This window comes from Manis pentadactyla, chromosome 9, assembly GCF_030020395.1.
Source record: "Manis pentadactyla isolate mManPen7 chromosome 9, mManPen7.hap1, whole genome shotgun sequence".
Lineage (NCBI taxonomy): Eukaryota > Metazoa > Chordata > Mammalia > Pholidota > Manidae > Manis > Manis pentadactyla.
In genome coordinates this window covers 36,945,051-36,972,014 of record NC_080027.1, presented here as the reverse complement: position 1 = coordinate 36,972,014, position 26,964 = coordinate 36,945,051, and the positions used below count along the sequence as shown (strand labels likewise).

General features: G+C 35.3%; 1 protein-coding gene across 3 annotated transcripts in view; it reads right to left on the bottom strand.

Annotated features, from left to right (window-relative positions):
* RSF1 (remodeling and spacing factor 1) overlaps positions 1–26,964 on the bottom strand; it is a 152,475-nt gene that overhangs the window by 17,625 nt on the left and 107,886 nt on the right. For 2 of the 3 annotated variants that reach the window (XM_036895512.2, XM_036895514.2), the window contains 6 exons: positions 22,453–24,215; positions 20,523–20,729; positions 9,971–10,075; positions 8,838–8,917; positions 3,076–3,130; positions 2,014–2,123 (listed from right to left, as the gene is read on the bottom strand). In XM_036895512.2, the coding sequence (XP_036751407.2) occupies positions 2,014–2,123; positions 3,076–3,130; positions 8,838–8,917; positions 9,971–10,075; positions 20,523–20,729; positions 22,453–24,215 (2,320 nt within the window). The remainder of the gene's footprint in view (positions 1–2,013; positions 2,124–3,075; positions 3,131–8,837; positions 8,918–9,970; positions 10,076–20,522; positions 20,730–22,452; positions 24,216–26,964) is intronic. The other variant, XM_036895513.2, reaches the window with a different exon arrangement.

The window sequence follows — 26,964 nt, the reverse complement described above, 5'->3', positions numbered from 1 at the left end:
CCTAGGATGGCCACCATAAAAGAAGTCAAAAGTCAACAAGTATGGAGAAAGATGTAGAGACCCTGGCACCCCTGTACACTGCTGGTGGGAATGAAATATGGCATAGCTGCCATGGAAAACAGCACAGAGGTTCATCAAGAGACAAAAACAGAACTACCATATGATCCAGCAATCCCACTTCTGGGTATACATTCAAGATGAAAAGCTAATAAAACAAATTTCTGCTTCCTTTAATAATCACAGTTACATCAGGATTGAAAAACAATATAGGTCTGCTATAAATAATGCTTGTTCTGAAAATGTAAATTTGTTCTAACGTGACTGATAGGTTAGAAAATAATTCAAGCATAACTTGTGCTTCATACATGCTCACAGTAACTTCATTTGTGAGAAATACTAGGTAAATGTAAAAAATTGTATTTAGTTGCATAGGAATACACAGAACACACAACTCAAACATCTACCAGCTATCTCATCTCATCATGTATGTTATAATGCTATAACCATCTGCATCTGGTGTTACAAACTGCTGGCTGATTGCAAGTAACCCTCCTCCTACCACCACACAATAATTTACAGACCAACTGTGACCCTCCTCACAAACACTTCTGCAGACGAATTTCGGGGTTTTCAACATACTCTGTCGTATTTCTTTTACGATTTGCTATCTCTTAGCATTTGATGTGTGTCAAATGGTACTACCATTTTAAAACTCCTTACATTCTTCTTAAATGTAGCACTAATACAGTTTTTGAGTGTATGGTCCTAACTCCGTATTTCCTATAATCCCATGGTTTTTACTGTCTGATTGTACATAGCATGGCAATTTTTAAGACTGAATATGTTGTGTTATAGCAAACTGACTTAAATCAATAGGCTTTATTTGTTAGTTATGATTTTATATAAAATGGTATTTTTTATTTTTCTAATTTCTTTTTGTAAAGAATAAAAAGGACACCATCCCATATATATTAAGGATTTTACTCTTACTGATCCTATTGCATTTTATAGTTTCAACAATAACGATAGCAGCAATCTACACACAGGGAATCATGATCACTGATCAAAGTTTATAAATAAAAAGCATGCTCAAAGCTCTATAAAATCAATTTTGTTTTTCATTTCCAGTTATTCAAGATAAAAGACTGTTTTGGTGTTGTAAAAGTAGGTCACAGGTCAAATAATGGTCTAAAATAATTAAAGTATTTATTATTTGAATGAGACAAGGTGGTATGGTGACAAGAACACTAGAGTAGCAAACAAAAGATTAAGGTTTTAGTCTAGGATTAGCTATGAACAGAGTGTCCATGGAAAAATCTCACTCTCTGTTATTTCTGAGAGCAGGTGGGTAAACCCGATTATATTTACTGATTCTTCAACAGGCATTTATGGAGCACTTACTGTTTGCCAGCATGATGCCAGAGGCAGAGAGAAGGACTCCTTACTGTCATGCTAATAGTCTAGTGGCTGAGATGTATTAATCAAATAATTAAAATCACAGTCATTACAACAATGATAAGTACTTTTAAGGAAAAGAACTGGTTGCTCTGAGGGCCTATAATAGAGGGATTTGATAAAAGAAGGTTTAAAAGGTAAAAGTGGGAGGGAAATTCTAGGCAAACAAACAGTATGTGGAAAGGGACTCAGAAGACAGTGTGGCTTACGCTGAGAGAGTAAGAAAAAATGTGGATGAGGTGGAGCTGAAAAGCTCTGTACCAGGTGACTATGCAGGGCTTGATGGGACTCATTAAAGGCACTGAATCTTATCCAAAGAGCCAGAGAAAACCAACAAAGTATGATAAGCAAAGAGGATGGAGGACATGAACAAATTTACATTTAGAAAAGATCATGCTAGCTGCCCGAAAAATCTATAATTCTAAAGATAGTGAGAAATAATATATACAGCTGTTAATGATCACTGTGATGGGAAAAGCACGTACTTCTGTGTCATGTGGAGTAATACTAAAAATATTTTGCACTCTTTCATTGTAACCATATCTCCTCATTTCATACCTATAACTTATGCACTTCCGTGTTCTTGTTGACCTCCTTTCAAGCAAATTAGCTTTGGATTTTTTGGAATCTTTTTTCTTTTCTTCATGATCTTCAGAAAAATCTGGCTCCTGATTTTAAAATATAATAAATATTTAGATTATCACTCACAACAGAAGAAAGTTCCTTGGAATTAATAGTTTTCTAATATAAATCTAGGCAGCTCACGTGAAAGGTTTGAAAAAAGTGAGATGATCCCCCCAAAACTGAATCGACATGGCAACACTAAGTATAGGTATTAAAAAGAATGTTGGCAATTAAAGGATGAAACACTTCTGTATTAAAATTTTTATGTTCTGTGACTTTATAATTACCTCTTTTAAAATAATCATGATGGAGTTTTTCCATTGAGAAATCTTTTAACAAATAAATAAATTTAACACACATAAGATACTCAAAAGATAAGCTCTTTAAATGAAAAATGAATTTAGAAGAAGGGAAATGATGCTGAAAGAAATAACTCACAAGACAAGGTACTTAGGCGTGTAATTTAATTAAACTAAATGAAACTAACAAAATTTCTTCATTTGAAATGAAAACCATGTTACATGTACTTTCACTTATGAGATAGCCTTCTTAATTATAAATCAGACTAAAAAATGCACAATAATGGTATCCCTTCAAAGAAACCAAGCAATTAAGAATACAAATAGAAATTTCTGATAATCCCCAAAGCAGGGATTTAAAAACCAATCTCCCTGAACTATTCTTTAGCACTTTACATAAATAGCACATAAAGAAGCTAAAAACAAATTACCCAATTTAGGATTAAAAAAACCCCAGAACATAAGCTCCCTAGGAGCAAGCTACATAGATTTGTACATGGTGTTATATTTTGGGCTTAACTATATACAAATAATTTCATTCATGAGGGATTATGGGTAATTTTAAGGTCCTAAATTTTCATTTTTAATAAAATTGGTATACTAGATATTTAAAACTACTCACATTACATAAAGTGGGTTAAATTTTAGAACAGTATGGCAGTCTCCTCTTTAAAAATACTACAAACCAGAAACTTACTTGTGGAGGAATGATGTTTTCAATACTGATACCCACATACACCAAACGTTCTTTCCTTTAAGTGAAAAACAAGCACAAACAAAATGAGATTTGCTAAAAATAAAATTGCTATGAAAACATTACTAACACAGATAATACTAAAATTATAATCTCATGGTAATAGCAGAGTCTAGGTCACAGACATGTTACTTATCATGTATAAATTTTATTTATAAATACTATTATAATACTGTCATCTGTGGGAGGCATAAAACTTCCTGAAGGTAGGTAAGTTGTAGTTTTAGAAGAGACTTATACCAGTGAGATTAAACTGTAACTGAAATAGATCAGAAAACTTCATGAAAGAGTCATGCCACTCATTGATAAAGTGATTAGATGGAAAGCCAACTTTGACTGGACAAACTAGATCTTTGTTGTGTGTGAAGTTTTCAGTAATACTGTATGTGTATAGAGCTATAATCTCATGGTAATAAATACCACTATAAAAAAATTCTACATAACAGAACCATGTCAAGGTTCTAGTGAATGATACTAAGACCATTCACTTCTTATTTGCAGATCATAAAGAGCAGTGCAGTCTCATGGCTCTGTACTCTTAAGATGCTACAACAGAGATTATCTTTAGGGTCAGTTGAGACTTCTCCAGGAAATGTAGACTCAGAACACTAGTAACTCTCCATAGCTCAGTTTAAAGAGACAAACCTTGATTGACTTTAATTCAATTCACTTTTACCTAACAAAGTGCTATATATACAACAGGTGCTTTTTCTGGTTTTCCCAGAGCTAATTCAATCACCAAAACAGCTGAGCTTTTACATACATGCCACTGTATGCTGAACTGAATGAAACCATGACCACTCCTCCCCCTTTCCTTGGGATGTCCCTTATCAAAGGACATGAATCCTCTAGTTGCCTGGGTTCTTTGGAATGCAGCCTTTACTGTCCTGTAAACCCATAGCCCCACTAACAAGAGTCTTATGGTGGTCTTTTTAGAGATGGGTTATGAAGCTATTGAATAAACATTGGCATGTAAGAAAATGATAAAGTTACTTTAGTGAAAATCTGATTTTAAAAAATAGTACAATTAATGAACTGAAAACTAGCAAAAGCAAGTACAGTACTAGCTGAAATTAATAGGGAAGGCTTCATGGGTAAATCAGACCTTGAGCTCTCTGTTATTAAATATGCTTGGCACATGTCTGTCCTTAAACTAACCAAGTTTATTGTGATCAGTTTCCTCTTTCATACCTCAAAATCTTTCGCTTGACCATTATCTCTCTCCTCAACTCAAATGAAAAAAAACAGTCATATTGAAAATATTACAACATGATTTGTGTCTACTTTGGGAATCCAGAGGTAAGTAAGACACAGTCCTTGCCCTGACAATTATTTACCAGTGGACTATAGTCCATCATGAACAGATATTATGGAAGAATGAAAAAGGAACAGACTTTGTCACAAGAGCTGAGAAATCTGGGCGCTTTAAATGGGTGATAACATCTGAGTAGGATCCGGAAGGTAGGTATGATTTCTCATCACAGCATTCTCTTGCTCTATAATATACAGATACATCTTCCATTCCAACTTACTACCTTGCTCAGTGATCATTCTGGGCCAGACCTTATCATTACCAATAATCACACCCCTTCTAATATTTCATTTTGGGGATCATATTCTCTGACTTCCACTGGCTCATTTTCGAGCTCACTCCCTGTGGTACACTGACTTCAACAATTCGCTGACTCTAGTGGGACCCCTAGCCATTGACCCTACCCTCTTTTCACTGTCCATCACTCCCTTATGTGTCCTTACTTTCCCCCTTACCTGGCTTAGACTCCATGGTCCATCATAATAAATACTCCTTTGCATACACTTTCAAAATCCTTGTCTCTTTCTCTCCTTCCCTCTGTTATATTACCTGGAAAATTCCAACCCTGATTAAATGCAACTCTCTACCAGTAAAGCACTAGTAATAGTACTCTGGAAGTACCAAGCTATTTGAATTCCCAAATAATTTCTGGCACCAAATTCTGGAAGGGACATTTACAAATCAGTTGCGTTGACTTCTGAAATAATCAGATTTCACAAAGTATCACAGCTCCAGTTCTGTAGATAGTTCCTGGCTAGTCACTAATTACTCATTGACACACCCATCTTTACCGCCATAATGTAGGGTCCTTTAAGGTAGAGACCATATAAAATATACTTCATGCTGATTACATTGCCTGGCATAAAGCAGGTGCTTGATAAATGTTGCTTAAATGTTGAATAAATGCATGAACAAGGAGAAATATGCTCTTCTACTATGACATAGGGAGTAAACAAGGCTCTGGGTTGCTAGGATGAGTACTAGAGAAATTATTCACATATTTAAAAAGGGATGAATACAAACGTTCACTTTTAAAAACATGAGGTCACCTCCTGGAATTTAGAATTAACATATTATTTCCTTTAGAAACACACATATTTTGCTGTTTAGAATTCCTAAGATTCATATATAAGTGTGTGTGTGATATAATATGTGTATCACATATGTGTATCACACCCATATATATTCTATACATATATATGTGTATATGTGTATTAGGAGCTATAAATAATGAAAGCATTCTTAACCAGTTTTATTAAGGAGAATAAGGAACAAGAGCAACAATTTAGCTAACTGGCCTTTTGTCAGATTGGTCTCCCAGTAACAACAGCTTTGATCTCCTCCTGTGATATCATCTAATATAGGATTTAGTGTGTGGTCTAAAGCCACAATTACGTATATCCTCTTACAGGATGACATTTAAGTAAAGATTACCAAGAGTAGAAGAGAAAGCAAATAAATAAATGGGAGACCAACGGTGTAAACAAATATGGTGGCATATTTTAACATAAATATCTAAAATTTTAAATATTTCTTAATTGCAGTATTATATCCTACAATAGTCAACAGATTTCCACCATCCTTTCCACATAAAAGTATAAGCATCATAGGCCTCCAAATATAATATGAGTATCAAATTTTTAGTGGCTTACATTCTTGGCTTTTTGAGAGAATACATTTTCTTTTAAACCCTTGAAGGGTCAACCTATTAGCTACCTACATTGCTGAATTAAATCAGCTTCATTCTCAGAAGGACAGGCAGATTTCAGAGAGACTGAGGCAAAAAAAAATACATATATATATGTATGTATGTATGTATGTATGTATGTATGTAATTTTTCACTGTGATTCAATTTGAAGCATCTTTAGTTAGGTCTTTTCTGGTGTCAGATATAAACAGGAGCAATTCTGTATATCAAACCAGTCCTAATAATTTTATACAGGACTATTACCCAGGATTTCTAACAAAGGTACTTAGCCAACTTTTAAAAGTGAAGTACTTTTATCTATGAGGCAACTTTAGAGATTAACTGCCTTTAAACTAAGTAGCATCCATTACAAGCAAGAGAGCTAAAGCTGGGCAGTAAAGAAAAAAACAGGATCTGGAGGCTGAACCCATTTGTCTTTTTCTTTTTTCTTTTGGTATCATTAATATACATCACATGAGCAACATTGTGGTTACTAGATTCCCCCCATTATCAAGTCCCCACCACATACCCCATTACAGTCACTGTCCATCAGCATAATAAAATGCTATAGAGTCACTACTTGTCTTCTCTGTGTTATATTGCCTTCCCCGGGCAGCCCCCTACGTTATGTGTGCTAATCGTAATGCCCCTTATTCCCCTTCTCCTTCCCTTCCCACCCACCCTCCCCTGTCCCTTTCCCTTTGGTAACTGTTAGTTCATTCTTGAGTTCTGTGAGTCTACTGCTTTTTTTTCTCCTTCAGGTTTTGCTTTGTTTTTATACTCCACAGATGAGTGAAATCATTTGGTACTTGTCTTTTCCGCCTGGCTTATTTCACTGAGCATAATACCCTCTAGCACCATCCATGTTGTCACAAATGGTAGGATGTTTTCTTCTTCTGGCTGAATAATATTCCATTGTGTATATGTACCACCTCTTCTTTATCCAGTCATCTACTGATGGACACTTAGGTTGCTTGAATTTCTTGGCTATTGTAAATAGTGCTACGATAAACATAGGGGTGCATGTCTTTTTGAAACTGGGTTCCTGCAGTCTTAGGGTAAATTCCTAGGAGTGGAATTCCTGGGTCAAATGGTATTCCTATTTTTAGGTTTTCAGCTGAACCCATTTTTAAATTAACCTTTGCATACTCTAAAGTGAATGGATTATGGAATGAACTGACTCATTCAACTTATTCAAGGTCATGCAAGCTAAATTTTGACGGCAAGACTGTGTGACAGCAGCTAAACATTAAAGTAGCAGCAAATGAAGGTAATGAGACAAATCAGGAGGCATTGCTTAGACTTTCTCATACTACGTACCAGTGGGCATCAAGTCCCACTGATTAGTCCTCTGAAAATTCTCTTCAACATATCCACTTTATTATCACAGAGATTGCTCAGAATCTAGTTCAGACCTCATGGGTTCTCACAGACTACACTGCTGCAGCCTCAGCCCTAATTCCTTCTTGTGGTTCCACAGCATTTTTTTCTGAAACAAAAGCCTGATTGTGCTTATCCCTCCTTTGATGGCCCCCTTACTGCCTACAGGGAATAATTCAAATTCCCTAGCCAGGTAGGCAAAACTGTTCACAATTTGGCATCAATCTGCTTTTACAGCTACATCTTCTACCATTCTCCTACGTTCACTTGACACCTTGTCTTAGCTCACGTCTGTGCTCTTTCCCTGAAATACCCTTTCTCTACATGTCCACCTTCATAACCTGAAAACCCAACCTGCAGAACTAAAATGCTCCTCCACAATGTACTTGTATCACTCTGATATACCTTCATTTGTCTACTTTATTGTAGGACTGCATCCTCTGATAGAAGGTGAGCTCCATGTAGCTGAGAGCTTTGTTCATCTTTACTCTTCAGTTTGGCATACAGTAGATATAAATCGATAATTAGCAACAGATTAATCAAAGTAGGCACAAAAATATAAACATTAACTTACTGTCTTTTTAATTTTGAGCCCCTTTGTAAAAATTAGGCTCAACTCCAGTCTTAACTCCAAGAAGCCTTCTCCAATTGCTTTAGACCACATTGCAGTGGAATATTGAAAAGGGAGGTACCCCTTTTAGTCAGGAGGACACAATTCTGCATTTAAATGCTCTTTATTTCACAGTCCAGCATTTAAATGCCCACCCCAAAGAGATGGCATTGGGTCACTAATCACAGACCAGTTCTTACAATTTTCTTATACTCACTACATACTTAGGTAAATATGTTCCCAATAGTTGGGCCAGTATTTATTCTGAGTAAGTTCTGATAAATATTTAAGATTAGGGGTTGGCAAACTTTTTCTGTAAAACGGCAGATAATAAATTAGGCTTGGCGGGCCATAAGGTCTGTCTTTTAACTACTCAACTCTGCCTCTGTATGTAGTACAAAAGCAGCCATAAACAGTATGTAAATAAATGAGCATGGCTGTGTTCTAATACTACTTTATTCATGGACAATGAAATCTGAATATAGAATTTTTATGTGGCACGAAATATGATCCTTGTTTTGATTTTTTTCAATTACTTAAAAATGAAAAAAACGATTTTCAGTGTGCAATACAAAAAAAACAGGAAGCAGGCCAGATCTGGCCCACAGGTCATAGTTTGCCAATTCCCACTTTAAGCGAGACACATTAATTTACATTGCAAGACAATTCTGTTGTCAAATTCCCAAGCAAAACATTAACACACGTATCACAATACCTGCGTTCAGCCCGCTCCTTCTTCTTTAAGGCAACATCCAAATCTTGTAATTGTTCCTCTAATTTCTCACATAGTAGTTTCTGAAAAAGCAAAACAGATGAGTGTCATCTTTAACACCTTTCCACATTCATTTATCACTTACATGGGAACTGATGGATACTGTGTTTTAAGAGCCAGTAAGGGACCACACAGTGAACACTGGAATGATAAACAAAGTGGTGCCATTGAACTGAAGATAAGCATGTTATCTTTGAAGTAATGAACATGTTAGAAAAACACAGCCTTGTGAAGAACATTCCATGCTTATCTTGCTGGCAGTAATCAATGCTTAAAATAGCATTTGATTCAACATGTATACCTGACAGTAATTAAAATTTTTTTAAATCTTGACATTTTTAAGGGAGAAGGTTATATGTACAATAAAATAAAATGGTGCCAACTGCTACTCTGAATAAAGAGAATGGAAAAAAACTTACAGAACCATAGGGTCAAAACAGAGCCGAAGAACATAACTGATAAAGCTGTATTAAGGTACATAGGTGCAACTTCACTAAGAAATGGAAGAAAGACCATCATTTTTAAAGCAAAATAAGACTGGGCTTGTGAGAGAAGGGCCTTTGGGCACAGTGGCATAAAAAAATCCTGTCTTCAGTTTTCAAAAGAAATTCACCTGAATTAAGATATGAGAGAAATAGAGTCTTTGTTTCTATTCATAGTACCATCATGATGGCACACAATTTATAATGCTATCTAACAAATTACAAAAAGAAGGTAGGCAAAAATGAAAAGAGATAACCAACAGGAGTACGTGTAGTTCTTCCCTTGCATATTATTTTAATTTAGGGTACATTGTCCCTTTCATGAATGTTGAGTGGGAAAAAAACAGAGATTATAATTTTACAAAAATTTGAAATCTTCTGAGAAACACTTTGGAAAAAAAATTAGGGAAAGATCTAAAAGTAATAAAAGGTAGATTTTTTCCAATAGTGTCTAATCTCACAGAAATTTAAACAAGAGGTAAACAATATTTATAAATTGCTTTGAAGATCAAAAATGTTTAGTGGCTGCCAAAAGTATTATTAATGTGAAAATAAAATCAAAGCCTGGAAAACGAGAGGTATGCTGGGCCATACGTGTTGGCAAGGGGGGCAGAACCACTCTCCGTCTGGGATGATCATCAGAGGGGGTCGGAGACAGGCAGTGTGGTATCCACTGTCACAGGAGTCACACAGAAGAATCTGAAATAAAGCACCAGTAAATGTCAACCAAACTCATGGGCTGAAATTCTGCGATTCTTAAAATAAAGACATTTCAATATTTCTTGGTAATATACTAAGAAATATACTATACCACAATCTTGATTTGCATAAAGCTATAATAATAATAAAAGTTCTGATTATTAGGGATCCAACATACCATTAAAAAAAAAGTAACAAAAAATTTAAGAAAAGGTTAAGCTACAAAATTTAGTGAAAACAAATCTTTTCTGAACTATACTTAATGATCCTTTTATAATGTGCCATAAGGGATATAACAAATTTTTACTTATAACAGTCTTATTTTTTTATAGTTTAATATCATAAACTTCCAGACCACACACAGGATTTTAAAAATACAAATTATTTCTGATTTAAATGGCATTTCAATTTTCTATCTTTAAGAAACATACATGGTTGTTTTTATCATGTAAACTCAAATATGAAAGGGATTGAGGTATGAGAGAATGGAACTATACTTAGGACTACCATATTCAAAAATAAAAGGTAACAATAATTAGTCTTACATTGGCATATTTTTGTTACCTGATGACCAAACCACATCTCTAAAACTCTGAATGTTATATCCATAAATATTTAGCATAAAAACACTGTAGTTTTAAATGATTTTATATTTACAGAAGAGTTGCAAAAATAGTACACATTAAACTCTTTATATGACTTCCACAGATTTTAACAGCACTACTGATACCAAAACCAAACAGGGACACTACAAAAAAAAAGTTAAGAAAAAAATTACAGACCAATATCCCTGATGAACATAGACACAAAGATGTTCAACAAATACTAGCAAAAAGAATTTTAAAATACATTGAAAGGATTATTCACCATGACCAAGTGGCATTTATTCCAGGGATAAAAGGATGGTTTAGTATTCACAAATCAATCAATGTGATATACCACATTAACAAAATAAATGATAAAATCATTTGATCACTTCAACAGATGCAGAAAAGGCTTTTGACAAAACTCAACATCTATTCATGATTAAAACTCTCAACAAAGTGGGTACAGAGAAGACATACCTCCACATAATAAAGGCCATATACGACAAACCCATAGTTAACATCATATTCAATAGGGAAAAGCTGAAAAGCTTTTCCTCTAAGACCAGGAACAAGACAAGGTTGCCCATTCTAACTGGTTTTACTCAATATAGTACTGGAGGTACGAGCCATGGCAATTAGATAACACAAAGAGATAGAAGATATCCAAATTGGAAAGGAAAAAGTAAAAATGCCACTATGTGCAGATGCATGATAGTATACATAGAAAACCCTAAAGACTACACCAAAAAACTATTAGAACTAATAAATTCAATAATGTTGCATGATATAAAATCAATGTTCAGAAATGTATTGTGTTCCTATATGCTAATAACAAACAAGCAGAAAGAAGAAAATAATGACATTTAAAATTTCATCAAAGAGAATAAAATACCTAGGGATATTTTTAACCAAGATAAAAAGACATGTATTTTGAAAACTGTTAAGACACTGATGAAAGAAATTAAAGACAAAATAAATGGGACTGGAAGGGGTTAATATCCAAACTATATAGAGAATTCATAAAACTCAACACCAAAACCCCCAAAATAATCCTGTTAGAAAAATGGGCTGAGGACCTGAACAGACATTTTTCCAAAGATAAACAGATAGCGAGAGACATATGATAAGATGTTCAACATCACTAATCATCAGGGAAATACAAATCAAAAATCACAATGAGGTATCACCTCATATCAGTCAGAAGTGCTGGTATCAAAGAGATAAGAACATTTGTTGGTGAGGATGAGGAGAAAAGGGAACCTTCGTACACTGCTGGTGAGAATGTAAACTGGTATAGCCACTACAGAAAACAGTATTGAGGTTCCTTAAAAAATTAAAAATAGAATTACCATACAATCCAGCAATTCCATTTATGGCTATTTACTGCAAGAAAACAAAGTCACTAATTCAAAAAGATACATGCACCTCTTTATTTGCTGAAACATTATAAACAATAGCCAAGACATGGAAGCAGCCTAAATGTCACTGATACATGAATGAACAACGAAGATGTGGTACACATACACAATGGAATAATACTCAACCATAAAAAAGAATGAAATGTGGTTTGTGACAACATGAATAGACCTAGTAGGTATTATGCTAAGTGTAATGAGTCAGAGAAAGACAAATACCTTACAAATTCACTTATAGGTAGAATCTAAAAAAAATAAAACAAATGAACAAACAAAAATAGACTCATACAGAACAAATGGTGGTTGGCACAGGGGAGGGGGTTTAGGAGAGGGGTGAAACAGGTAAAGTGTGTAGAGGTACAAACTTCCAATTATAAAAATAAGTCACAGAAATGAAAAGTACATCACAGGAAATACAGTAAATAACATTGAAAAAACTACATGAATTGTGGTGAGCATTTTGCAATGCATGTAATTGTCTAATTACTATGTTGTGTACCTGAAACCAATATTATATATTAGCTATATTTGAATGAGAAAATAAAAAACAAAAACCCACATCTTACGTAACCATGGCACATTTACCAAAACTAAGAAATTAACATCACTATTAATAACAAACTATTCAGACTTCACCCATTTTACCATTAGTGTTCTTTTTTATGATTGATATTATATTGCATTTAACCATGTCTCCTAATCTCTTCCAATATTTAACAGTTCCTTGGTCTTTGTTTTCCACAACTTTGACACTTTTCTTGAAGAGTACAAGCCTGCCCCTCAATTTGGTTATCTCTAACATATCCTCTTATTGAGACTGACGTTACAGGTTTTGAAAAAGAATACCACAGAGGTGAAGTGCCTGCTCACTGCATCATGTCTGGGGGAACATGGTATCAATATGACTCATTTAGCAATCACTTGGTTACGGTGGTGTCTGTTGGTTTTCATCACAGTAAAATTACTACTTTTCACTTTCGATACTCTATTCTCATTAGAAGTGGTAAATTCAGATCATACTCAAGGGGAGGGGAATCAAGTTCCACTTGCTAGAGTGAGGAATATAAAGAATTTCTGGATATAAGATAAAATCACCATAGCTATTAATTAATTAATTAATATTTGGGGGAAGACATGTTGAAGCTGCAAATATCCTGTTTCTCCTTTAAATTTCACCCACTAGTTTTAATACTCATCAGTCTATCTTGCTTGTAACTGTTACTCCTGTGGTGTTCTAAAGGTGATTCTCCATTTCCCTCATGCCTTCTGTATTTGGTCATTTAGAATTCTTCTGCAAAGAAAGTATGTCCTCTCCCCCACTTATATGTTTATTCAATTATTTCACTGAACAACCCTGAGAACCAGCTATTTCTCTCAGAATCCCTGGTTTCTTTATAGGACAATGGTACTGGGAAACCATAATGTGTGTGTTGAGTGTTCAATTGCTACTGGGTATCACTGCTTCTAATTCTCTCAGAGGGCAGAGCTAGTAAACAGACATATGTAGAGTAACACAAAGTAATTGCATAATATTTTTTAATTAAGGGATCATTGATATATAATCTTATAAAGGCTTCACATGGGCAACATTGTGGTTATTATATTCACCCATATTATCAAGACCCCCCTGCACCCCAAAGAAGTCACTATCTATCAGCATAGTTAGATGCTATAGAGTCATTACTTGTCTTCTCTGTGCTAAATATTGCCTTTGCCATGACACCCCTACACTATGTGTACTAAACATAATGACCCTTAATTTCTTTCTCCCTCCCTTCCCACCCCCTTTCCCTTTCATCTCCAGTCCCTCTTGGAGTCTGTTAGTCTGTTTTGTCCCTACAGTTTTGCTTCATTGTTATACTCAACAAATGAGTGAAATCATTTGGCACTTGTCTTTTTTTACCTCGCTTATTTCGCTGAGCATAGTATCTCCATCCATGTTGTTGCAAATGGTAGGATTTGTTTTCTTCTTATGGCTGAAAAATATTCCACTGTGTATATGCATCACTTCTTCACTGTCCATTCATCTACTGATGGACACTTAGGTTGCTTTCATGTCTTGGCTATTGTAAATAGTGCTGCGATAAACAGGGGTGCATATGTCTTTTTGAATCTGTGATCTTGTTTTCTTCAGATAAATTCTTAGCAGTGGAATTCCTGGGTCAAATGGTATTTCTATTTTTAGGTTTTTGATGAACCTCCATATTGCTTTCCACAATGGCTGAACTAATTTACATTCCCACCAGCAGTGCAGGAGGGTTGCCCTTTCTCCACAACCTTGCCAGCATTGTTGTTCCTTGTCTTTTGGATACTGGCCATCCTTACTGGTGTGGGATGATATCGCATTGTGGTTTTAATTTGCATTTCCCTGATGATTAGTGATGTAGAGCATCTTTTCATGCGCCTATTGGCTATCTGAATTTCTTCTTTGGAGAATTGTTCAGATCCTACACCCATTTTTTAAACGGGTTATTTGCTTTTTGGGTGTTGAGGCATAGGAGTTCTTTATATATTTTGGATGTTAAATCCTTATCGGATATGTCATTTACAAATATATTTGCCCATACTGTTATATGCTGTTTTTGTTCTGCTAATGGTGTCCTTTGCTGTATAAAAGCTTTTTAGTTTGATGTAGTCCCATTTGGTGATTTTTGCTTTTGTTACCCATGCTCAAGGAGGTGTGTTCAGGAAAAAGCTGCTCATGTTTATATTCAAGAGATTTTTGCCTATGTTTTTTCTTCTTAGAGTTTTATGGTTTCATGTCTTACACTCAGGTCTTTGATCCACTTCGAGTTTACTTTTGTGTATGGGGTTAAACAATAGTAGTTTCATTCTCTTACATATAGCTGTCCAGGTTTGCAAACATCAGTTGCTGAAGAGGCTATTATTTCCCCAATGTATATCCACGGCTCCTTTATCATATATTAACTGGCCATATACATGTGGTTTTATATCAGGTCTCCTGATTCTGTTCAATTGATCTGTGGGTCTGTTCTTGTGCCAATTACCAAATTGTCTTGATTACTGTGGCTTTGTAGTAGAGCTTGAAGTTGGGGAGCATAATCCCCCCAGTTTTATTCTTCCTTCTCAGGATTGCTTTGCCTATTTGGGGTCTTTTGTGGTTCCATATGAATTTTAGAACTATTTGTTCTAGTTTGTTAAAGAATGCTACTGGTATTTGCACTGAATCTGTAATTGCTTTAGGCAGGACAGCCATTTTGATCATATTAATTCTTCCTACCCATGAGCACGAGATGTATTTCCATTTAATGGTGTCTTCTTTAATTTCTCTTATTAGTGTCTTGTAGTTTTCAGGGTATAAGTCTTTCACCTCCTTGGTTAGGTTTATTCCTAGGTGTTTTATTCTTTCTGATGCAATTTTTAATCAAATTGTTTTAGTGGTTTCTCAGCTCCTTCATATAGGAATGCAACAGATTTTTGTGTATTAATTTTGTATCCTGCAACTTTGCTGAACTCAGTTATTAGTTCTAGTAGTTTTAGGGTAGATTTTTTAATTTTTTACGTACAACATCATGCCATCTGCAAACAGTGACAGATTAACTTCTTCCTTACCAATCTGGATGCCTTTTATTCCTTTGTGCTGTCTGATTGCCATGGGTAGGACCTCTAGTACTATGTAAAATAAAAGTGGAGGGAGTGGGCATTCTTGTCTTATTCCCAATCTTAGAGAAAAAGCTTTCAGCTTTTTGCTGTTAATTATGTTGGCGGCTGCGAGTTTGTCGTATATGCCTTTATTATGATGAGGTACTTGCCCTCTATACCCATTTTGTTGAGAATTTTTATCATGAATGGATGTTGAATTCTGTAAATGCTTTTCAGCATCTATGGAGATGATCATGTGGTTTTTGTCCTTTTTGTTGATGTAGTGGATGATGTTGATGGATTTTCAAATATTGTACCATCCTTACATCCCTGGAATAAATCCCACTTGGTCATAAAGGATGATTATTTTTTTAAAAATATTTTTGAATTTGTTTTGCTAAATTTTGTTGATTATTTTTACATGTATGTTTAACAGGGCTACTGATCTGTAATCTTTTTGTGGTGACTTTGCCTGGCTCTTTTTGTGGCCTAGTATGTGATGTATTCTAGAAAACGTTCCATATGCATTTGAGAAGAATGTGTATACTGCTGCTTTTGGGTGGAATGTTCTGTATATGTCTGTTAGGTCCATCTGTTCTAATGTGTTTTTCAGTGCTTCTTTCTCCTTACTTATTTTCTGTGCAGTTTATCTGTCCTTTGTAGTTAGTGGTTTGTTGAGGTCTCCTAAAATAAACACATTGTATTCTATTTCCCCCTTTAATTGTTAGTGTTTGTTTCACATAATTAGGTGCTCCTATGTTGGGTGCATAGATACTGATAATAGTTATACCCTCTTGCTGTACTGACCCCTTTTTCATTATGTAATGTCCTTCTTTGTCTCGTTACTTTCTTTGTTTTGAAGTCTATTTTGTTTTATACAAGTACTGAAATTCCTGCTTTTTTCTCCCTGTTATTTGCATGAAATATCTTTTTCCATCCCTTAACTTTTAGTCTGTGTATGTCTTTGGGTTTCAAATGAGTCTATTGTAGGCAGCATATAGATGGGTCTTGTCTTTTATCCATTTTGTAACTCTATATGTCTTTTTACTGGTGTATTCAGTCCATTTACATTTAGGGTGATTATCAACAGATATGTACTTATTGCAATTGCAGGCTTTAGTGCTTACCAAAGGTTCAAGGGCAGATTCTTTACTATCTAACAGTCTAACGTAACTTGCTAATTACACTATTAAAAACACAATCTAAAAGTTCTGCTTTTTTTCTCCCTTCTTTTATTCCTCCTCTACTCTTCATATATTAGGTGTCATATTCTGTACTCTTTGTGCATCCCTTGACTGACTTTGTGGATAGTTGATTTAATTTTGCATTTGCTTAGCAATTCAACTGGTCTACGCCCTTAACTGTGGTTTTATTTTCTCTAGTGACAGCTATTTAGCCTTAGGAGCGCTTCCATCTAGAGCACTCCCTCCAAAATACACTGTAAAGATGGTTTGTGGGAGGTAAATTCCCTCAACTTTTGCTTATCTGAAAATTGTTTAATCCCTGCTTCAAATTTAAATGATAATCTTGCTGGTTAGCATATTCTTGGCTCGAGGCCCTTGTTTCATTGCACTGAATATGTCATGCCACTCCCTTCTGGCCTCTTAGGTTTCTGCTGAGAAGTTTAATGATAGTCTGATGGGTTTTCTTTTGTAGGTGATCTTTTTTCTCTCTGGCTGCTTCTAATACTCTTTCCTTGTCCTTGATCTTGGCTGTTTTAATTATTATATGTGTTGGGAGATCTGTGTACATCCATGGCCTGAGAGATTATTTCCTTCCCCAGATTGGGGAAGTTTTCAACAATTATCTCCTCAAAGAGACTTTCTGTCCCTTCTCTCTCTTCTTCTGGTACCCCTTTAATGCGAATATTGTTCTGTTTGGATTTGTCACACAGTCCTCTTAATATTCTTTCATACCTAGAGATCCTTTTCTCTCTCTGTGCCTCAGCTTCTATCTATTCCTGTACTCTAATTTCTATTTCATTTACTGTCTCCTCTACCTCATCTAATCTGCTTTTAAATCCCTCCATTGTATGTTTCATTTCAGATACTGTATTTTTCAAAGCTTCTATCTCTTTATTGAAGTACTCCCTGAGATCTTGAATATTTTTCTGTTAGCTCTGTGAGCATGATTTTTTGAAATCTTTACCAAAAAGACTGGTGATTTCAGTTTCACTGAGCCCTCTTTCTGGTGTTTGAGAGATTGTGATTTGTACAAAATTTTTTTGCTGTTTCATATTTCTCATGATTACTATGGAATAATAACTGTGCCGGTGGCACCCTCTAGTGCCCAGAAGCTCTACTCTCTGGAATTTCCCTGCCTCTGAAGTGATGCTGGGGGTCACAGGCGCATGGCACCCATGCCTGCCAGGAGGAAAGACCTCTTCCCTGCTTCCCGGCTCCAGTGCCTGCTCCACTGCTGGGCCAGTTGGCCAAGCATACAGGTTAAGCCTCTATGCTATGCCCTTGTAGATGGCATAGGTGGTGCTGCCCTCTGGCTGGTCTAGCATGGTGGTGGGAGCAGCAGGTTTGCCAGCTTGTGCTGGCCTGGAGGAAGGAGCAGTAGGCTGCGTATCACAGTGGGTGGCCTCAGTGCTGCATTGCTAGCCTGGGGGATGGATCGCCTGAAGTTCATGAAAGTTCCCAAGCTGCTGGACTGAGCATACCAGGACGATTTTATCCATCTGTCCTTTCTCCTGAGCAGGAAGCACTGTGCATTCCTTGCCCATTTAGCAGCCCTCTCACTGTTGGGAAGTCTTTCAAAGTGCCTGCCTTTCTTGTGTCCCAGAGTGGCCTGCTGTGGGTACCTGTTCTTCACAAGTGGCTGGAATCTCAGTCTCTCTGAATATTCCACCTGTCTTTGTTTTCCAATCCCTCTAATCTCCAGAGCACCATGTGATGTGGGTCAGTGCTCCCGGAGTAGATCTCCAGGGGTGGGTGTTTAGCAGTCCTGGGCTTCTACTACCTCCCGGCTCCATTTATCTTCCTCATGCCTGTGAGCTGGGATTGGGGGAGGGCTTGGATCCTGCTGGATAGTGGCTTTGCTACTTTACCCTTTTCTGTGAGGTCTTCTCTTTTCCCCAGATGTAGGCCATCTGTTGCAGTCTTCTTTCCAGTCGCTCTTTCTGAATTACTTGTATTTATTGTATTTCTGTGTTGTATGTGGTTCTGGAAGGAGGTTTCTGCCTCATTTCTCATGCTGCCATCATGTTTAATCCTTGCTTAACATTTTCATTTGAGAATTATCCTCTTTAAACACTTGGCATAAGAAATCTACATCTGAGATATTATGTTTCCAATGTCATTATTTGGCACAGTAATGTGATTTTTCAGAGCAGTTATTAACATGACCAAATAAATAAAAATCCTATGTGTATTCCAAGAAGGGTGCACCTTCCTTCATTTCCTTGATGTCATTTCTGCTCATGTCATTTTACTTTTCATTTCCTTATACCCCCTTTTTATTAACATCTATTGCTGCCTCAGTCAAAACATACTCTTAGTTTAAAAAGATACAGGAAATGGTAGGGGAAGAATACAGGTTTTGATTTTTACTTGATTTAGAGAGCAGAAAATATACTTACCTCAAATCTTCTCTTGACCTTTCTCCACACAAAACTCTTGGCCTAATTTTTATAGCCTGATGATCATAAAAATGCTTAGACAGGTCTTCTTAGCATAGTTTTGACATCTGTTCTTCTTAGAACCAAAGTCAGTCTCTGGTTCTAAACGTTATCTTTTACAGAGCTCTCTGACACTACTGGGATATGGATAAACTTCACTGGTGAATTTAGTTTCCATACATGATTTTAACAGTAAGAAACGAATAAGTAAGCCACAGTTAATTTTAAACCAGTACATAGTAGATGTGAGGAACTGTTAGGCAGCTTTACACAACTTACTAAAAACAATATTCCAAGAAGTATGTGGTATTATCCCCTTTTTACAATGAGGAAATTGAGATATAGAGAAGAGAGCACTTGGTAAGTGGTAGAAGCGGCATCTGCATCCAAGTCTGTCTGGCCCAACGCTTTTCCCATCACACCACAGTGCTCTCTAGGAAAAAAGAGCCTTGGAGAACCACTTCATGTGAATTTTCCAGACTTCAGAGATCTCAAAAAGTTTCTGCTCTATACAATTCTACCCATGTTGAGGCATTTTTTTTTACATTTCTACTTAATAGTTGGAGCTTGCCTTTAAAGTAAAATATATTAAAAACAACAGAGTAGTTGCACAGAATTTAAGCATAACAAGAGTGTTTTTTCAGTTGGTTTTTTAGAAAGCACTTCCTTCAATAGGCTTTATAGAAAGCACTGTAAACAACAAACATGGATTAGGAACTGGTTTTCCTGATTTAGGTTATCTTTGAAGAACTTACTGAATACATCTGGCCTATAATTTATTCTCTTAAATTTTTTTTTAGAACTGCCCATTTGCTAAAGTTTAGAGCCCTGTTAGTTTACTATGTGATTTACATGTTCTCACAGGAAGTTAAGAAGGCCCTCACGTCTTACATATTTAGAGCTGGTGTTTCAGAAATATCATTATAAAGTAACTTAAAGAGAAAGAAAAAATTAAAAAAAAAAAGAACAACTAAAAACCTTTGAATAAATTCATTGATTTGTGTGGTTAGGAGTACATCCTTAAAGAAAAGAAATAACAATATATAAACCAGGTAGAATGAAAGCAAGATTGGTTTTACATGAGAAACAGAAATATAGGTTATTTTGCACACACAGGCTCTGCTTTAAATTCAGATCATCATCAAACCCAAAAGAGGCTGCTTTGGGGAACCACAGCATGCCACTAACACAAATATTGTTAATTTAGGTCAGGTACGTACCAGTTCAGGATGATTTGGAAGGCCACATTTTTTACACGGTTCATCATCATCTGCTAAGACGGCTTCTTCACTTTCTTTTTCTTCCTCCTCTTCTGAAGCTGCAGATGACTTTTCACTGTCAGACCCTTCACTTTCATCATTGCTGGAGTATTTCCACCTGCCACGCGTTCGAGAACCAGTCCACCGAACTTTGCCTTTGGGTTTTACCTTGTTTTTTATAAAGCAAAAAATATAAAAAACTGGGAAAATTTGTTATAATAAGAATGTTTAAAAAAACTTCTGATTACATTCCCATTACAGAATATTTAGTCAATATACAATGAAGAAAAGGAAAATTATTGTAGCTTTATTTAAGTATGGTATATAGTTCCATTATTTTTTCTATTTCTGAGGAGCAGTTACTATGAACATTGTCATATTTCCTTAGTCATTAAATATTTTATCATTATTGTAAATGTATAATATGCTATCACACAATTTACAATTTATCTAATCCCCTATTGACATTTAGGTAGTTTCACATTTTTTTCACTTTCATAAACAAGGCATTCTTATCAATAGAAATGCTTACACACACCTCTATGGCTAGGATAAATTCCTTGAAGAGGACTCTGGGTCAAAGGCCATGTATATTTTAAAGGATGCACAACAGAGCACTGACTATATGCTCACACACGATTATATAAAATTTTAAATTCCCATATAAGCAATGAAGATAAAAAATTTTAGTGGGTCAAAAGTCCACATAAAAATCCAGACAAACTTAAAAAATGTATTATTCAGAGAATAAATTTATAATGTTATAAACTTTTTTATTGCCTGGTTTCACAGTCTTTTAAGTCATATTACGATTCATCCCTATAATATAAGTCCCCATCAAAGACCAAAATTCTTCTAACAACAGAAGGGTAAGTTTGTATTGTATGTACATATAAACAGAAATCAATTTATATTTTTTAAGGTAAAGAATTAAAAATTCAGTATTTCAGAGAACCAAGGATCATTTATAATGAAGAACAATCTGATCACTTAAATCACAAAAAGAGATAGCACTTTTAATTATAACAAACTCCCATATACTAGGCAGAGACTTGTACAAGATTTTGCTTAAAATGAGAGGGTCAGAGAAAAAGAACTCTGGCTCCTAAGACTAATGATTAAAATGGGGGGAAGAGATACTCTCATACAATGGTAATGACAGGGTACATTAACAGGGCCTTTTTTAGAAGACAATGTGGCAACAGCTATCAAAACTTAAAATACACATGTCCCTTGACCCAGCAATTCCAATTCTTGGTGTCTATTCTAAAGAAATACTCACTTAGGTCCAAAAGGATCTTCAATGCAGCATTGCCTGTAACAGTGAAAAATTGGAAACAACCTAAATGTCAATTAACAAGGGAGTGGTTAAATAAACTGAGGTACATCCATACTGTGGAATACTATGTGACCATTAATAACCAAAAGGTAGACTGTACTTAACTGCACCTATTGTCATGGCAAGAATTCAGTGACACTTTTTAAGTGAAAAACTTGCAGAAAAATGAACATATTTTATTTAACTTATTTTTTAATTGATTGAGTAAATATCTACACATGAATGAATGGATAAAAGATTGGGAAAGAGCTGTATCCCAAACTGTGAAATAGTGTTTATGGGAAATTTTCATTTTTTAAATTGTACAGGCTGGATATTACTTGAATAGTTTCCAAGAGAATATATTCCTATACTGCCTGTAATAGAGAAAAAGTTTAAAAGACAACAAGCTTGTATGTCTGGGGATAACTACTGAAAGAACTTCTTAGATACAGAAAGAAAGATTTTTTTCATTGTAGTTATCTTTGAATGACTTGTTTTAGCCAAAAACAAAAAGCTGCATTTACAGCCAAATATTTCTAATAAAAATTAAAAATTTTTGAGAAATTTTACCTTGCTTACTTTCAAATTTGTATCCTTCTCTGTTTTTTTCAAATGTTCTTTTTTGTCTGCTTTTTGTAAAGCTGCTGACTCATCTTCCACTTCATCTTCTCCTTCTCCTCTTTTCTTATCAGCTTTCTGATCTCTGATCTCAGCCACTTTTGCTGTGGGCCTAGATATTCTTGGAGATCTCCTTAAAGTACGACCTACATTGGTTTTCTCTTCTTCCTTTTCTGTCTTCTCTTGCTTGGTTTCTGTTTCTAGACTTTTTGGAGGAGAATCTGGCTTCTTCTTCCGACTGGATATTCTAATTGTTAATTTGATGCCCTCTTTCTGCCTTTCAGAAGTAATCTCTGCATTTTGTGAGGCTGTGGTTTCTTCTTCAGGAATCAATTTATATTTATACTTGCTTTTTTGCATAGAACCCTTTGTCCCGGAAGGATCCTCTGTGCCAGAGGTCTGGGTATTGTCCAGATTATCCACTTCTACCTTTACACATTCAGAATCCTCTTTTAGAATTTCTGGGTCTGTTTTTTCCAGGGACTGACCTTCAATGGGATATGTGCTCTGACATGCTAGCACTTCTTTTTCTGAGGTTAACTTCTCACAGTGGGTAGTCATGTTAGACCATGGAGAAGTTTCAGCTGCCCCAGGAGAGCCTGACTTTACTGATTCAAGAGTACTCTTTGGAACCTCCTCTGGTATTGGACTCAATCTTTGTGTGTCCTTATCAAGAAAAGTCTTTTTGGACTTTTCTAACTTTTCAAGACAATCTAGAGCTGGTGGGCGCTTATCCTTCTTACTTTTGGGAGATTTATCTTCAACTTTCATGGAACAATATTCAGTGGTAGACAAAGCAGTTTTTAAAGAGAGACCCTTTGCTACCTCAGAAGTCTCAAGAGAACTTTCCATTTCTGGAGGACAAGTTCCTTCTACCTGCCCTTTATGACCCAGAGTCTCTAAGACTGATATTGAACTATCTGCATCTTTCCCTATAGGGACCACTTCTTTCTCAAGATCACCTATTTTCACACTTGTTATGACCGTATTTAAGGACTCTGCTCCATTTCCCTCCATGATGACACTTCTGTCCTTAGAGGGGCTACAGCTGTCTTCCTTTGTGTCATAAAACTTTGTCTCCATTTGTTCTGTCTTAAAATTTGGAGTCACCTTCTCATCACTAACTTCTCCATTTACCAGCTGTTTCCCTTCAGGTCCTAAAGTAGTGAATGTAGAGATCCTTTTACAAGTCTCTTCCTCTTGTTTTATTTCATCTTTCAAAAACTCTTTTGTTGGAGTAACTGATTTACACAAAGGACCTTTGACCGGACTGTCAAAATCATCACTCAGCTTAATTTCTCGTTTTTTTAGTGGTATCTTGGCCTGCTGGTCATTTTTAAGTTTCTCAGTTTCTTCAGTAGACTTCTCAGTAATTTCTTGAGGAGGTTTAACATTGCTGCCAAACTCTATCTTCTCAGGCTCCAGCTTCTCCATGCTACCTTTGGTATCTTTAGGATCTGCTCTACATTCCTTCACTTCGACCTTAAAAGGTTTGACATTTTCCTTGAAGGAATCACTTTCTTCTTTGACAATCTTTTTTTCCTCACTTTCTGGCAAAGGTCTTTCTAGCTTCACTATGACTGGCAGTTTCACAAGTTCCTTTTCATCTTCTTTTTCTATTTTCATAGTCTCTTCTACAGCACTGCGTGTAGAATGATTTTCTGAACCTATCGGTTGCTCTTCACTTTTCGTCTTGTCATTTTCCTTCTGTTCCTCTAAAAATCAAAAAAGTTTACATGAATCTAAGCACTCAACACTGTTAAACTATAAAAGGCTTAATACAATGCACATTTCCACTTTAAGTTTCTCTCTTAATTAGAAGATGTGGCTTTTGTCATTGGACATCTGACAGTAAAAAAAATGTGACAGTGAAGAAAAATAACAATTCTGAGCACAACTTCAAGATACTAAAACCTGTTATTTAGAAAGACTGAGGTTTGTACTTTACTTTTAGCTTCAGTGTTCTTAATGGAATGCAAATATTTTTATGGCTTAAATAATTTATTCAAACTTAAGTGATGTCTAAAAATATGAAACTAAAGATACTACATAAAACATTCCCAACAGATCACATTTATTTTAAAAACTGACAACTGTTCTTCACAGGTCACTAAGCACTTCAGTTCATTGAGGTAACATAGACATGGCAGTGGGAAAATGTTTGTATTATGTTTTATTCAGTTGTAAAAGTAACAGAATTCTGGTACAGAAAATTAAAAATATGCCCATAAAAAAAACAACAACCAATGTCCATAATCTTAACACACAGAGGCAATCACTTAATATTTTAGGTTACTTCTTTCTAGTCTTGTTTATTTTTGACAAAGCTGGAATCACGTTGCCTTGTTTTTTCATTGAAACATTGGCATTTTCTTGATATTAAATGACTTTTATTGAAATTTGACTTAATTCTACAACACTCCTCAGTGTGGTTATAGTACAGATTACTTTAAAAAATGCCTTCACTGAATGTTACAGAAGTTTTTATTTTATAAAGAAATTATTTAGGTTTATCTGTCAATTCCTCTTTCTCCCATACTGGCTATACGTTTCTAACTTTTATGGAGCACCTATTAGTGTAAATATAAATATAACAAAAGCCATATGTAGTAAATAGCACAATCTTTGAATGGGATTAGAGACTGCATATATGTTGTGAACTAGTACTCAGAGAATCTGAGACCAGTGCTTTCAGAATTCATTATGTACTAATTTTGCCTACATTTTTCATCAACTTACCTTACCTTATACTTTTAACTGAAAAACCTCAGTTCCAAATGAAACTTTACCAAGACAGGTATTTTTACAAAAATTTCTGAATAGCTTCCTGCTAAGTTGATAAGTCAGTCAGAATTACAAAGTAGTTCATGGGAATAAAATGGAATGAACAGAAGTACAATGAAGTAGGACATGTTTTTTAAAAATGAGAATTCAGTATATCTTTGAGAGTGAGTATTTTTTATTATTAACCATTTATTTTACATTCAATCATGTTGCAAATAAAAAATTCAAGGTCCACTGAGGGCCATTCAGAATCTGAGACTGGAATATCGGTATTGCTCTTTCCTCTTTACACTGTCAGTGATTTAATGTATGCATGCCACTAAGATAATTAAAGACATAATAGTAATCTAATTTGTATGCTTTCCCTTACCCACTGATGAGGCAGGTTTAGTAAATTCCCATTCACTGAGATTAGTTAACATATCAGGAAATCTAATTAAAAGAACACCTTGGTTAACAATTAAAATATAAGTTATCATCTTTAAAAATAACTTCAACCTAATACTAAGAGTTTAATATTTAATATTCTTATATGTATTTTGGTTCAGAAAGCAACTCACAATCTCACTGTGACTCTGGCCTAAGGTTAAAATGACACTATGTTTTTATTTGAGGGTAGTGACTGAAAAAGTTCTTTTTAATTATTTGAACTGATTTTGATTTGATAACACATGACAAAATAAAATGAGGAATAACATGAGGTTCAAGACTTCTATGTTTACTAATTCTAATTCAGCTAGTGGTATATTCATGTATGTCACAAACTCTAATCCTCATTTATCTGTAAATAAAGCAGCTGGACCAATGACCTCGACAATTATTCTTCACTGCTTCTATTTCTCTTAACTCAAAAATGTTAAATCCTTGTTATTTTTGTATTTGAGAGAAAAACATGACAATTATCAGTCTAGCTCCCCCAGATTACATGGATGTGTCTCTAAAACTGCACAGAGAACAGAAGAACCACAATAAAAATTGAACTTTAAGCACAATCATAATTGATAAAACAGTCATTCAGTTATACAAGCACTTCCCAAATTTTTGTCAAAAGGAAACTTTAAAAGAGGATGCAAATGAGTGTCAGAAACATGAAACCCGAAGTGACAAAAATCAAGGAAAAATCCACTTAAAAAATAAAATTGTAGCAGCAACACAAACTTGAAGTGATTTAAGAGAAGTATTATCTACCATTGGCGTTTAAAGTGGATTCATTAATTTACTTAACAAATATTTATTGATCGCCTGTTATGTGCTTTCCTAACCATTTCAACTAGAATCTCTATATAATGAAACACTGAATGTTCTATATAAGTTAACAGCGAGGGACATTGCTAGTTGCCTATCCAGTATCTATCTCTTCTTCTTTCTAACAAAATTCAGATTATGCTCAGGAAAGGACTAGCCTCTTTAGATGTCATAGCTAGAAGTCTTGTGACCCAGTTCTGGCCAATGAAATCCATGAGGAAGTCTACTGGGTGAGACTTACAGGGTTCAGCTGATCTATGTCTTTTGCCCTTTTCCCTACTTCTGTCCAGAGTCTGCACACAATACCTGGAGCACTCAAAGCAACATGCTAATGATGGCAGACTAGGAAGGGTTCTTGATGGCTTCATGTAGCTGCTGAACAAGATCTGGACTACTTACCACTTGGCTTTTTTTTAAAGAAAAAAATAAAAACTC